This window comes from Mirounga leonina, unplaced genomic scaffold (assembly GCF_011800145.1).
Source record: "Mirounga leonina isolate KUSES-001 unplaced genomic scaffold, KU_Mleo_1.0 Mir_154, whole genome shotgun sequence".
Classification (NCBI taxonomy): Eukaryota; Metazoa; Chordata; class Mammalia; order Carnivora; family Phocidae; genus Mirounga; species Mirounga leonina.
The window spans coordinates 31,666,082-31,681,415 of record NW_023270389.1 but is presented as its reverse complement, the minus strand read 5'-3'; the positions used below and the strand labels follow the sequence as shown (position 1 = coordinate 31,681,415).

Below are 15,334 nucleotides of genomic sequence, written 5' to 3'. Positions count from 1 at the left end.
GTAGGGGAAGAAGATGAGACGTAGGGGCCAATCCCCAAATCAGCCCCATAGCAGGATAAGGGAATATAATCTAGGAAATTTCATCAGAAGAGAAAAACTTGCCTAAATGCAAAATGCAAAATGCAAAAAAAAAAAAAAAATTGTACTGTGCAAAAACATAAATATAAAAGGTACATTTAAAAATAAACCAATTGCTCTCAATAGTTTTACCAAGGAAACAGAAACAATACATATATAATTTTTCCTATATTTAAAATTGAGAATCATGAACAGCACAAAATTCAGTCATTCCAGACAGGAAATACTACAGTAAACAAAAATCTTCCGAGGTTGTTTGCGTGGACATCAGAGATAGTTGTAGGAACAAAACTCACAGAACCTAGTGACTGACAATATGCCCCTTAGATAATGACATAACTGTTATATTAAAAACTGGTTTTTAAATTAAAAGCCAATTGTTTACTTTTAGGTGACAAGTAGACTAAACCCTAAAGCAGAAATACGTGCTTGTTTCCGTGAAGAACAGAACGCCTATCGCCACAAGAGTTGGAAGATATAAGCACCTCCAGTTCTCCTGCTTAGAAGTTTCCTCTGACTGCACACAAACCTTCAACAGAGTGTCACAGGACGACCGCAACAGTCCTATTTCCACACTCCAGTCACATTTACTGAGCACTGAATGAAAATAAAATGTTTAGAGGAGCGGTATACATGTCAAATAATACACTGGTAAGTAGAATTCTCATCTACAGTTTCAGCTGACATAATTGGTTGCTATGGGCTTTGGGAAGAATTAAAAATATCTAAAGATTGTTCCTAGAATCTCTCCCTGAAAGGTCTTGATAGCAATTTTTAACTGCACCACTCTGCTGCAGCTTTAAGAACACAAGGGGCACAAACACACTTCAATAGTCTTAACTAGGAAGTAGACCTGGGTAACCTTTGTTCTCTCACCAACTGTTCAATTCTTAATCTCCAAGAAGATTCTCTGTGCTTCAGGTTTCAGATTAAATGCTGATACAGGTGGCACCATAAGAGACAAATCAAGAATATGTAAAATCCAGATGGAGAGGTTAAAATCCTCTGGATTCCCCTTCAGTCTAAACCTATAAAATCTACATTTTAAGAGTGGATTTTCCAGAGACCACAAGATTTCTTTTTGCATATGCCCTTGATGGAATTAATGAGAGAAGGACAGAAAAGCATATGCTTAAATAAGCCTGGGGGCAACTATAACAAAGGATGAAATTACAGTTTATTAACACAATTCCAGCACTCATAGCGTATTGCTTGCTCTAAATATTCCAGAAAGAACATGCACTATACAATCCAATCTCTGTAACTAACGTGCTTATAGACTTTAAGAGGGTGTTATATACCAGCTAAATATTGGTCAAAATAGTAGCTAACATTTAGACATCTGCTTTAAAGAGAAGCATCTCTTCCACCTGCTTCTACAGGCCACAAAGATACACTCTAGTTAACATATTACTGACAGGATGATGAGAAAGCTCCTGTCAGACGCTGGCCAGCCGGGTGTTTGAGACAAAATGCACAGCCCCAGCTGACTAGTTAAAGAAAGTCTGGTGAGGTACAATTATAGAGGCATATGACAAGACTTCATGCCTGACTGATTTGAGAACCAATGACATGACTTTAAACAGCAATCTTCTCTACCTCTGGTCACAAAACAGCAATAAGTCAACTGATATACTCTTGTAATATCATGATTTATTCCTTTGCTTTGAATACATGAGACTTTGGTATGATGTTCTGCCAGTCTACCAGAGATTCACTTGGGGCTTAAACATCTAGGGCCTGCCTACAGCATGTATAAAATCAGTGTTCTTGTTCAGGATTACCAGGAACACTTCTTCCTTTTTTTTTTTAATTTTAAAGATTTTATTTTATTTTGACAGAGAGAGACTCAGCGAGAGAGGGAACACAAGCAGGGGAGTGGGAGAGGGAGAAGCAGGCCTCCCGCTGAGCAGGGAGCCCGATGTGGGGCTTGATCCCACAACCCTGGGATCATGACCTGAGCCGAAGGCAGACACTTAACAACTGAGCCACCCAGGCGCCCCACCAGGAACACTTCTGTGTGAACTTGATAATGTATATATCAATAGAATAAACACTAAACTGTTTATGTCCCAATTCATTAAACTTAAATACAGAAAAATGTAATAATGGGTCCTAACAAAATACCACACTTCAGGGGGTGGGGTGGGATAAATAGGCAATGGGCATTTAAGGAGGGCACTTGTGATGAGCACTGAGTGTTGTATGTAAGTGACGAATCACTAAATTCTACACCTGAAACTAATATTACACTGTATATTAACTACCTGGAATTTACATAAAGACTTGAAAACAAACAAAACAAATAAAAAATACCACACTTTAATATGGAGGTAAACTCATGAAAAATTTAAAAACATATCACTACCCTTGATAGTTCTACTAATGTATCTCGACTAATTTTTTTTTATTTTAAAGTTTATCTCTATAAATTACAAATTATAATTTTAACTACAAACAGTACCTAAGGAAAGGGACCTTTAAGCAATCTGATTCTCTACCAGTGTATCACCACTAAAACACCCAGCAAGCTATAAGGTTGACTACTATGATTCTAATAAAATATCGTGTTGAAGAGTAAATGCATACAAACAAAAACCATAATAAAATTATAAATGTAAAGGCACCTTAAGTTATATATGTTCTTCCAATAGTTAAAATTTTGCTGTAGATTTAAAACATGGAAAATGAGTAAAATTTCTTGCATTAATACCAAATACAGTATAGTCTGCATGATATATAAAATAAGAATGTAAAAAGCTTAAAAGCAAGTCAATTCATTAACACTTAACTATTCCTTCCTTGGTTGTTTCAGAGATTTCACTAAATTCTTCCTAAAAAATAGCTTATTTCTAATTTATGTTATAGTACTGGTCTTTGACCTTAAATGTTACTATGTATGGAATTTACAGCAGATATATACATATACATGAATTTTTCAAGATAGATTCAAGTAAAACAGCTTCCCCCACATAAGAAGGGTAAGGAGATCCTGAAACCAAGCTTGAGTTATGTTTCTTTTATCAGTCCTACTGTCCCAGGGAATGAACCAAAACAAAGCTGTTAACTTAGAAGTGACATCACCATCAAGTTTTCATGAATTTTCATAAACAATTGGCAGAAGTTTACCTCAAACATAAAAAACAATTCCCTGAATAATACCAAGCCTTTATTAAAATTATTTTATTATTTAACTCAAATAAAATTAAAGAATAGTAGGCATGTTAATATTTACTCTAAACTGCAGATCTAGTCTTTTATAAAATTATAGCTAATAATCATTGAATCATGATTGAATGTTATGCAGATACAATTCTAAGCACATCGTATACATATGTATATTATACATGTGCATATATATTCATATTTGTTTATATAGCTGTAGAGACAGAGACAGATCTCCTTAATCTTTACAACAACCCTATGAGATTAAGACTATATTACTCCCATTCTCCCAGTTTACATGGGAAGAAACTGAGTCAAAGAGAGGTTACCCAGCTATTAAGAGGTGTTTATAAATTGCAGCAAACACCAATATTTTACAATAGTCATATACTCAGATTTATTTCAAATGTTTTTGTAAATAGGGAAGCTTATACATTCATTCTCCATAGCTCACCGCTGCACTTTAATGAGATCTCTGCTCAATACTACCCTATTAAAGCAGCTTTCCATGACCACTCTACATAAATTGAAACCTGCCCCTCACAACTTTCATCCTGCATACACACTCATTTTATCACTTATCCCCTGGCACTCACCACCAGAAGACATAACAGCTATTTTTATTCATTCATTTCTTTCTTTGTTTCATCAGTTCAATATAAGCCAAGAGTGTTTGAACTTTGCTTTGCTTACTGCTGGATCCTTAATGCCTAGAAAGTGTGGAGCATATGGTAGGTTTCATGATAAGATTTAGTTCCTAGGCCTCTGAGACAGTTTTTGCAATCTTTTTAATCTCCAGGGCAATATCCATATAGAAATATTATTTATAATCTTGAAAAAATAATGTTTAAAAAATAAGGAGGAAGAGAATGGGGAGAAGAATGGTTTTACTTCAATGATAAATTAAAAATAGTAGGAAAGCAAATCTATAAAAAGTACCAAATGACTCAGATTGAATTTCTCAATATCATTTTAAGAAAATGCAAATTACCTGTGTCACTGACTTGTGCTTATTCTCTGATTATACTACATCATATGTTTAAATGCATAATGTGTTTTTCAATACATAAAATAATATATTTTCAATATTTTTGGAAAAGTGGGCATATCAATATTATAATTCAAAATCTCAAAAGTGTATTTTTTCAAATGTAGAGTAATGGAAATAACCCAGAATTAGAATCAGGACACCCAGTTTCACATTACCTGTCCCTAATTAGCTATTTGGCCCTGGGGTGGCCATTCAACCTGTCGAAACCTGTCGAAAAATATGCTTCTCATTGTTAAAAACTAAACAGATATCCCAGAGAACTCCTAAAACTGCTGCTAACATACTAAAACTTCATAGAATGAGGTTTTCATTTCTACTATGGGAGAACAAAACAAAAAATATGGTCTTATTCTTATCAATTAACCAAATTTGTAAGGAAGCAAATTTCATGCAACATTACATGTTTTTAATAAATATCTGTTTAAATTTATATTAAAATTTTTAAGTCAAAATATTAAAATTTTAATGCTTACAGTAGAAAAAAGTTAGGAAACCTAGCAAAATACTTTTGAATATTTTTCTATGACCCAAGAAAACTCTTATTCTCATTGCCTTTACCACAGTAATGAAGACCTTCCAAAAGAACATTTCAGCGAGTAGCATAAAAACCTGTGATTAAAAAAAAGAATGCTACTTTGACTTTTAACTTATTATCAGCCTGAAGAGCTCCTCCAAATCAGAACTATTATAGAAGCTACTCCCAAACCACTACTTGGCAACAAAGATGAATCTACCTATTACCAGGTTAGGATAGCAGCTATTATCATGGCCCCTTGATTTCTTTCAAGTAGCTCCAATGGAAAAAGCCACAAGTGAATAATAAAGATCTCATAATAGCTCTTAAGAATTCTTTATATGGTAGAAGGCACTAAAATGAACTCTGGAGAGTTAAAAAGAAAAAAAAAAAAACTCTCATCTCCTGATAAGAAAAAATAATTAACCTGACTTAATGCATCTGAGAAGGCCTTCTATAAATCAGACTTTTGTACTTCAAGAGCCAGATTAAAACCATATATCAAAAAAGTATGTAGATATTGTCTCATAAGTACACATAGAACATTTCTAAGTCTGCGGAGGTTCGTGGGTCTTTTTGTGAAATGCTCAATACATTTTTCTTAAAAGGAGAAGTGTGAAGTACTTACAGTGCTTAATTTGCTAGAGGTAATAATGATGCGCCTCTCATGTAACATGCTGGCATACAGTTGCAGCATATTATTCACATCCACGGCAACAAAATATTCTGTAAGATTTCTCTGTACAAGTGAAAAGTAATTGTGTAAGTTAGAGCTCATGGTGATTACGAAGGAAAATATTTTATACATTTACCAACAAGTCTTAAAGTTCAAAGGATGTTATTATTAAAAATGGTATCCATTAAAATAATTAAATTTAATACTATTCTGCAGCTACAAAAAGCACATAACATTCTATTATTATTTGAAACATAATCCTACCCCAGTAAAATGTTTCTCAGAGGGTAATCAGAGGATCACACATTTTCCACTCTCCCTCCCCAAGTACTCATACAAGAAGCTGATTTCCTGGGCCCCAACTATAGACTTGCTGAATTGTAAGCTTCAGAGTATGGCTCCAAGTTATCTGTTTTTAAAAAAAAAAAAAAAATTCCTGATAATTCTTATATACACTGAAATTTGAGAACTGCTGTTCCAGAAAATACATTTAGGTCTGTTTATATTTGCCAATCACTCAGTAGGTAACATCACTGTCTGATAGTATGTACTATGTACAAGGCACACAAAGGTTGAGATGGATTCATAAAGCAGATCTTTGGTCCTTTATTAAGGAAAACCTGTTTTTTATATCCCATGTCAGACCTATTCTATGCTCCTATAACCAAATAAATTTTGGTGTTAGCCTAGTTAATTTCCTTGATTTAAGACTTTATATTATTTCCCCCACATAAGATCAAAATTGGCAGAAGCTACATTAACTTTGACTTTTAGAACTTCTCCTTATTTTTAACTTTCTGTACTCAAACTTAAGCATGCCAGAAAGTTACAAAGTAATGAAGAGACTGAATAAGATATGGTAATAAAATGAAACTGTAGTATTAAATAGACTATGACCTAGGAGGTAAAAACTTTTAGTTGGGCAAGAAACCAAGAAATCCAATAAATAGTTTCTTTGGTTTCCAGAAGGCAGAAATTTTACCAGGACAAACTGGAAATGGCAGGGCATATAACAGAATCTGTAATATCAGTGAGTGATGCTGAATTTAGTAGGGAGAAATCCATGTGCTGTTTTCTGTATTTGAGGTCTACCTCACCTTCAAAGTCAGCTCTTCATACAGATTACTTTATGGCATTCAACCTTAGTATTTTCCCTGTAGTCTCAAAGAAAAATAATTTCTAGATGGAGAAATAATTCTCAACACAGAATGCTGTGTCGATAACCTATTTCAGGCCCACATTAAAAACAGCTTCATCTAGTCTTTTCACAGGAGTTATCTGGACTCACCTGTACTAAAAATACCACTAGACAGTCTTGGTTTGACATTGGAAAATTTACAATTGTCTCCCCAGACTTCACTCACTCATAACCCATGTACTTTTGGAAACCAAACACTTAGGTTTGAAAACATTCTGGGAAGAACAAACAGTAGAGTTCTGAAAAAAAATAATAAATATTTCTGGAGATTTATTTTTTTTCCTGTTGATGTTTCATTAACTTTTTATTGAATTATTTCTACTGATTTATTGTATCTTTCCAAGAGAAATTGAAAAAAAGTATATAAGGGAAAATTTCCTTTTCATACAGCAACCAAAAGCCTATTTGTCATGTCCACTTTCCATGTAAATTTTTCTACAGAATATTAATTTATAATAACTATTAAAACACTGAAACTATTTCTAGTATGGCTACAATTAGGACTCTAAATAAAATGCAAACTTTAGTAATTTTTATAATTTCTTGCAGTACCCCTCAAGCCCTACAAAATATATGTCACTTAAATTAAAATCAAGAAGTCAAGTACAGGACATTAAGATTTTCATACGGTTATACAAGTAATCTAAAATGCTACGGTCAGTTCACTTAAGTAACTATGTGTGTTCTATAGAATAGAACACAGTCACTCAAATTCCCTAAACATTGCCAGTATTTATCCCCTACCAAGTAGAGTCGTCTGAGATACTTCCTCTATCTGATCCAGGGGAGCTCAGGACCTACTATACATATATATATATATATATATATATATAGATCCTACTGAACTACCTCAAGTGGTAGAAACAGTTTTTCTCATAAAATTTTCCTTACCTACAACCAGATATTAAGAAGGGAATAAAGTAGCAGACACATCAAGAAGAAAAAGAGATATTCCTATTTCTTATTTCTAACAAAACAGATAATTACAATGTATTCTATTTCTCTATACAGAAATCTTTAGGCATTGAGACCAAAATAAATAAAATTCATAATATGAGAAGCATTAAAAAATATAAAAAACAGGGGCGCCTGGGTGGCTCAGTTGTTGGGTGTCTGCCTTTGGCTCAGGTCATGATCCCAGGGTCCTGGGATCGAGCCCCACATCGGGCTCCCTGCTAGGCGGGAAGCCTGCTTCTCCCTCTCCCACTTCCCCTGCTTGTGTTCCCTCTCTTGCTGTGTCTCTCTCTGTCAAATAAATAAATAAAATCTTTTAAAAATATATAGAAAACAGAAAACTTACACTCTCAGGTATTGTTGGGAGTCCAGTTACATCTGGGGCAATGAAGTAGGAATGCTAATAAATAGAAATAAATCACATAAGCAGAATTAAAATTTGGTAGCAATATGTGTAATTTGGAAGAAAATAAGAAAAGATATATCAACTAAATTAATAAATGCCAAGGATTAACATTAGGTTTCTGAATTTGAGCGATTCTTAAATAACATGGCAGGTTTATATGATACTGAACAATAACTTTCTCAGACAAAGAGTTAAGTGTTGGTTAAAAATATTCAATTTTAAAACTGAAATAAGAATCCTAGAAAAAGTTTATTAAAACAAAAAAGTATATTACTGAAAAAACTATATATATACATATAAACACATTTAGGGAAACTGGAAAATAATGAGGTTTGCTTACCCAAGAATATATCAAAATCTATTAAGATTCCCGAGTTTCTATAGTAAGTCACAACAAAATTCTCTGGTACATATCAGCTACTATATTATTTAGAAAGCAGCAATAGGACATAATTTTTAAATATTTAAAACTTTTTGAAAAATGTAATGATCTCAAAATATGACCCTCAGACACCCACTAAACAAACAGTAATTAGCTTCTATAATATTCAAAGCAATACAACGGTTCATAGATCTATTTACATAAAAAGTATATTGTGTATGTTTTCATGTGCCCATAATGTTCCCAAATTTTACCACCCAGAATCAGCACAACTAAATCACCAGAATTGTTTTATTTTCTGTTCATATTAATCTCCAAAATTATTTTCCTATCTTAATCACATAAGGACATATTTAATACTCTTATAATTGAAGACTGGAAAAGAAACATTCTAGCCAGTACTGGGCACAGTTAACTAGTCAGAACAGGGTAGTTAGTTCAGTCATAATGTAAAATTTTCCAGGGTAGAAGAACAATATGAGATAAATGTGACAAAAAATGTGACAGAAATCTCATGTTGTGAATGCATGTTAACATTACTACTACTGCAATGGAGAATATGCATAGATTTGGTCTCTATTAGCTACTTTATTCGGAGGAGTTTTTAATTGTACTGAATTTCATAAAACTATGCTCTAAAAGATAGTATAAACAGAAAATATACTCCAAATGATTAATTTTCTTAAAAGAATCAAATTAACCATTTCCCAAAGGACTGGAATGAATCTTAAAAACAGAGTGAAAGAAGTAATCATTCTCTCAATAGTGATTTTTAGAAGCCAATGTCCTTTTAACTCACCGGTACTAGGAAGGGCTGATCTTTCAGAACTTGCTCACTGGCAATAAATATCTCTTGGTTCTTACAATATATGAGAGAAAAAATGAATATTTTACTTTCATGGGGGGAAGTTTACACAATTTGCTGTGTATTTGAGACAAACCCATGTAGCCACATTATCCACTGAAAGTAACATTAATTATAAATGCTATTTTAAATGCTGTTTTGCTAATTTTATGCTAGAAAAATCTCAAAGAAAGTATTTTCATTCTCAACAGAGAGTAGAAAATGCTGTGGATATTTAATGATTTTGAAATGTGCTTTCAAAATAAGCATTTACATTAAATATTAACTCTTTTATACAATCTCTGTGATATTCTCGTGGTTTCAATGTCAAGCCTTGAAAAATTCATGTGTTGGAGCATTCACAAAATATGATATTGTAAGAGAATACAGTAGTTTCCCAAGGCTTCTCACATTTTTCTATCAGAAACTGTGCAAACAAAATTTTCTTTCCACTTTGTGGGAGAACAAAAATTCCCAGGATGATCAGTCTTAATTGGGCATCATAAAACTAAAACCTCAACAAGTAGCTGAAGACAAGTGCTTTTGGATCCCAACTCTGCCAGTCTTGAACAGCACAGCACTTTAGTTAAAAGTTGTTGCTGAAATCATATGAAATTACTAAATGGATTTTACACAAATTTAAGACAATATTTTATCAACCAGCTGAATCTGCCAATTCTTTTGATACTGTGTTGAGAAAAGGTTTACAAGACTTGAAAGCTGCCATAGACATTGGCTCAAAAGCTTACAAGAAGGCTTAAATTATAGAAATGACTGTCACATGTAGAATAGAATGCAGTCACTCAAATTCCCTAAACAAGATTATTTCAGCTACGGTACAAAATAACTTGTCCATATGAAATAAAATTTCGATTCACTAACAACTAATATTAGGATAGCTTTTCACAGGCTATCTAGATATATCTATCATTTCACATAATTCCCCAACTTTCTCAAAAATGGACTCACTCAATTTCTCAAATGAAGAAAAAGAATCATCAAAAGATACTTTTTTGCTTAATATCACACATTTAGTGACTGTGACTTAAACCAGTATTTTCTATTCTTATATATTAAGAGGTCTAATAGTTATTGATTTATGATTCTTATTAATAAAGGTGAAGTGTTTCAATATCCAGTACTTTTGAAATGTATTTTTGTAAGATATTTATTTACTCCAGAACAAATGGTACTCCAATTTAAAGCCAGCATACTTTTAAAAATCTCTCATTAATGCTCTAGAATAGCTACCTCTATTATCTTAGCACCTATATTTCCTTCACCCTTTAACAAAGTGTTAGAGTCATCTTATATATACAACTCCTTCAAAGAATGACACTTATTTTTGATAATCTGGAGCTTTTCTTTGTTCTTAATATTTTTCCTTTGCCTTTCTCCTTCATTCCACTAACCATTAACCTGGCATTCCTTTGGGTTTCTCCTTAACTGTTCCTTCTTCTAATTCTTTCACTGGATCTGCTTTCTTCTTCTATACAGTTTATTTGGGCAATTAGATGTTGGCCTCTGCTTTATTCTCTCTATATTCTGTCCTTTAAATAGCTCAAGTATTCCTACAACTATTTCTGCAGATGACTACTAGATCTGGGTTAAAAATTCCAGGTTATCCTTAGCTTTCCAGTCTACAATCTCCAAATGACTATTAAATATTTCCACTTTGGCAGTGTGTAACAAAAGAGGGTGCAGACATAAAGGTGCGGAGATCACAGGGACAAAAGAACATTTATGCTGTTAATGACACAGGAAAGTTTCACAAAGCTGGGAAGTGAGCTAGTTCTAGACTAAAGATGGATTGAATACAAAGAGGCTTTAGTAAAAAAGGAAGGTGTACAAGTGAGAAAGCACGATGTTCATTCAAGAAGATGAACAGAACAATGTGACCAGAATAGGAAATCAATTAAGGAGAAAAAAAGTGAGACATTAAAATGAAAAGGTAGACTGAAGCTAAGTAGTGTGTGGTCATGAAAGCCTGGTGGAAAGTCTGGACAAATTTTACAGAAAATGGGGAGCTTTTAGGTTTCAGCAAGAAACTTTACATAGTTTAAGGAAGTTTAATCTGACAGACGTTTATAAAAGGATTAGAAAGAGAGACTCTAAAGTAAGAACTATTTAAAGTGCTAGGCATCTGAACCAGGTTGCTGACACTAAAAATAGAAAGAACAGAATAACGTCAGAGAAGACTATTAAGCAAAATTACAGGAAAAATTTAGGCAAGAAGAAAGTTATTACCAAACAAAGAATATAATGAAAATAACAATTTCTTTATTGGGCAAAAAAGCAAAAGACCTATGAATACGATTACATACACTTCAATTTACTTTTTCTTTCAATTTCTCTTGCATCATTATATATATATTTTTCCTTATAAATTGTACCATTTACCATTATATTGGAAGAACTAAAATGAATATAAATAAATTTTAACATTTTTTTGGTATGCTGAATATTAATGAAAATATCCACATTTGTGATCATTAACTTTGAACATTTACAGAATGTCCCAAATTACTAATGTGCTCATTAAAAGTTTCAGCAGTAAGTAATCTACACCACCACAGGCTTACTGTTTGACAAACTTCAATCATATTTTCAGTGTTTGGTGTTTATAAGAGAGGATGGATTGCAGTGCAGAAAAAGGAAAATTTTCACTCACAATTTTTATCATATGGTTAGTTATATGCTATACTTTCAATTCTTATTTATGTACTGTTTTCATTTTATGAGGGGTTTTGTGTGTGTGTACGTGTGTGTGTATTTCCTTATTATGGATAGAGTTCACCACCTGAAAATCAATATTCCTCACAAAATATTCTCATATATTTGGTTACTTCTAGTGTAAAATAAAAAAATCTGTGATTTAAGAACTACAAAAATATACATCTAATACATGTTATGATAGTTGAAGCATCGCAAAAAGTCCCAATATCATTATACCCTAATGTTCTTACGAGCACGGACGTTTCCCTGGTGGCAGTTTCTTGAAGGTGCATGTGTTCTTAAATGAGAAAGTGCTATGACAAAACATCAATTAAAAGCTGAATACTTACCACACTCAAACTGACAGGAGTGTTTGCCTTTGGTACTGGGTGGCTATAGAGTGATTTGAGAGTTTCATTCAAATCATTTTCCTAGAGTAAAATTAAAAAGTACATTTTATAAATGAATTATATACTAAGCATTATAATTAAAACTACTTGATAAATCATGCACTGTGCCTTTTCATATTAGACATGTTTTACACAACTGCTTTCCACAAGAATGTTTCAAATAACTGAAATTAAAATATTTAAATTTAATAAATATGGAAAAGATAATCAAGTATCTTTATCCAGAAAGCATAATAGCAATATTTCTATTTAGTTTAAATCTGTATTTGGCAAAACTTCGTAACTATAAAATACACTGATGCTATCTATAGAGGAAATCACTTAAATCATTAAATCCAAGAACAATGGGATTGAATAAAATAACAACTTTTTATCAGATCACTGAATGCGTCCATTTTCCATTTTAATTTTAAAATCTTAAACCTAATTTTTAAGGAATAGATACAATTTAGTATGATCACTGTACTAAGATACAATGTACAGGTTATTCTAAATAGTTCTTTTCTAAACAGCTTTCAGTCACTACTTGACCCACAATAAATGGGATTAAATAAAATATATAACACATCCACTTCCTAGGATACGTATAATAATAATGTACCTTGATATGCACACCACTTTTTCTAAATTATGCATATAAGCCCAGTAATAAATATATGAAGGTAGCTTTTTATATACATGATTTTTATATTCTCTTAAAATGTTTAGGTGGGGACAATATATCAAAAGAAATGGCAATTGCTCAATAAAGGTAATAATTAATTTTAAGGAATTTGGATAGGAGACACATAACTTCACACAATTTGTCTTACAAATTAACTAACAGACCTTAATAATTCCAATTTCTATAAGTGTCTGCGAAGTGTGCACTCAAAACTGGTTATTTGGAATTCTCTTTAGATTGACTTAAAAGAAAAGACTATAGATTTTATCTCTTGACCATTTAAGCAATGAAATATAGCCACAGAATATTCTGGATGATATTAATGCTCTGTCTATACAAAACTCCTACGGCTACATAAGGTTTCTTAAAGTCTGGCTTTTAAAATTTCTTTATACTTGCCTGATGTTGATCAGGTAAGGATAACATCAATTATAAAATCTAAATACCAATCTATATAGCCTGTGGCACTGGATTAAAAATAAAAAGAAAAAGTATTACAATTATAGATTTACTTCTGGTTATTTAATTAATACTGTGAACCTACAATATATTTTCCTCTAATTAGGAACATAAATGTAGTCTCTCTTATTCCCTTTTCAGAAAACTAAAATTATAAGGATTTGCTCACAGTATTTTCTTTTATATATCCCAGCATTATTGATGGTCTCAGAGAAAATGACATATTATAGATATATAAGCATTAATTTAACAATAAGAGTTTCTAAAAGTAAAGTATTCAAAATTTGGATGACTAATAGAATTAAGGCTAGTTCCACATGTGTACTCACAAAAACAAAGAACAAGAAATAATCACAAAGTAGAATTCTGGTTTTAAGTTCCCATTGCTATAATTAAATACTTTTATTTCCAGTTATTTTCCTAGGAAAATGACTGTATAGCTTCAACATAAAATTGTTCAAGTGTAAAATGACCTAATGAATACTTCACAGAATTAAGTACATCAAGTGTAGAGGGGGAAATATTTACACAAACACGCCCAAAACACCTGAACTTTTGAAAAACACCAAAACCTTGATATTATAATAATAAAATTTGATTGTCAAATTAGGAGATTGCTCATAAGAAGTGTAAAAGGAGTATCTTAATTCAATAATAATACATTTAAATTCTATTTAATAAAAAGTATCTGGAGTAGTATGTGTGCTGAATTCAGGTTTTGTTTTGTTTTTTAAAGATATTTACTTTGAATCTCAAAAGATGAGTGTTCTATCAGTAATCATGAGTGAGTGACATAATCTTGAAAGACAACTATGTAGGGTTATGTTCTGGAAAATTTGAGTGGTTCAAAATAATTGGATAGTACATTATGTGTAGGAAAGAAGCAGTAGATTAGCCAGGAAAGAATATCAGAAACCAGATCATGGAGCTTCTTATATGTCAGGCTGCATACAAGTTTAGATTTTATTCTAAGAGAAGAAAAGGAAGCTATGAGGGGACTGTAAGCAGTGGAATGACATAATCAGGTTTCAGAAAGAACATTCTTAAAGATCAAAATATAGTGGTACTTATAGCTATGAGTATGTATGAAATGTCCATAAATGTATAGAAAGAAGAGAAAACTAAGAATATAAAATAAGAACATCAAAGTTTTAGGTATAGATAGGAGAAAAGATCACAGAAAGATTTAGTATACAGCTAGAAACAAAGAAAAAACAATGTCAGGCCAATCCAGAAAAATACAATCTCAAGAGTAATAAAGTATCAAATGAAAAAAAATTTTTTAAGAATTTATTTATTTATTTTAGAGAGAGAGAACATGTGCAAGCAGGAGGAGTGGCAAAGGGGAAGGAGAGGGAGGAGGGGAAAGAATCTCAAGCACACTCCTCACTGAGCATGAAGTCCAACATGGGGCTCAATCTCAAGACCCGGAGATCATGACCTAAGCTGAAACCATGAGTCAACACTTAACCAACTGAGCCACCCAGGTGCACCTTGAATGAGAATTTAAAAAGATAACAAAAGGATGGAAAATATACCCTGTACTTAAAAATTAGAAAATCACAGGTAATCATTAAAATTTTTTAGAAACTTTTATTTGAATTAAATTATATCAAATAGCACAGCTCATATCTTAGTAAATTAGTTCTTGTAAAAAACATCAAACGATAATTAAGGGGAAAATTTTACAAATATCATCCTAGAGAAGTTGATTAATTCAAAAGCACACTTCAGCATTTTCATTTTTATTTTTAAGAAAAAAAAAGATAAAGACCTAAATGTAAGAGCTAAAACTAAAATTCTTAGAAGAAAACATAT

General features: G+C 32.2%; 1 protein-coding gene across 1 annotated transcript in view; it reads right to left on the bottom strand.

Annotated features, from left to right (window-relative positions):
* The window catches only part of LOC118014243 (DENN domain-containing protein 1B), a 206,596-nt gene that overhangs the window by 69,767 nt on the left and 121,495 nt on the right, over positions 1-15,334 (bottom strand). The window contains exons 7-10 of the mRNA XM_035010393.1: positions 12,334-12,414; positions 9,224-9,283; positions 7,983-8,036; positions 5,437-5,547 (exon numbers count right to left, since the gene is read on the bottom strand). Of these exons, the coding sequence (XP_034866284.1) occupies positions 5,437-5,547; positions 7,983-8,036; positions 9,224-9,283; positions 12,334-12,414 (306 nt within the window). The remainder of the gene's footprint in view (positions 1-5,436; positions 5,548-7,982; positions 8,037-9,223; positions 9,284-12,333; positions 12,415-15,334) is intronic.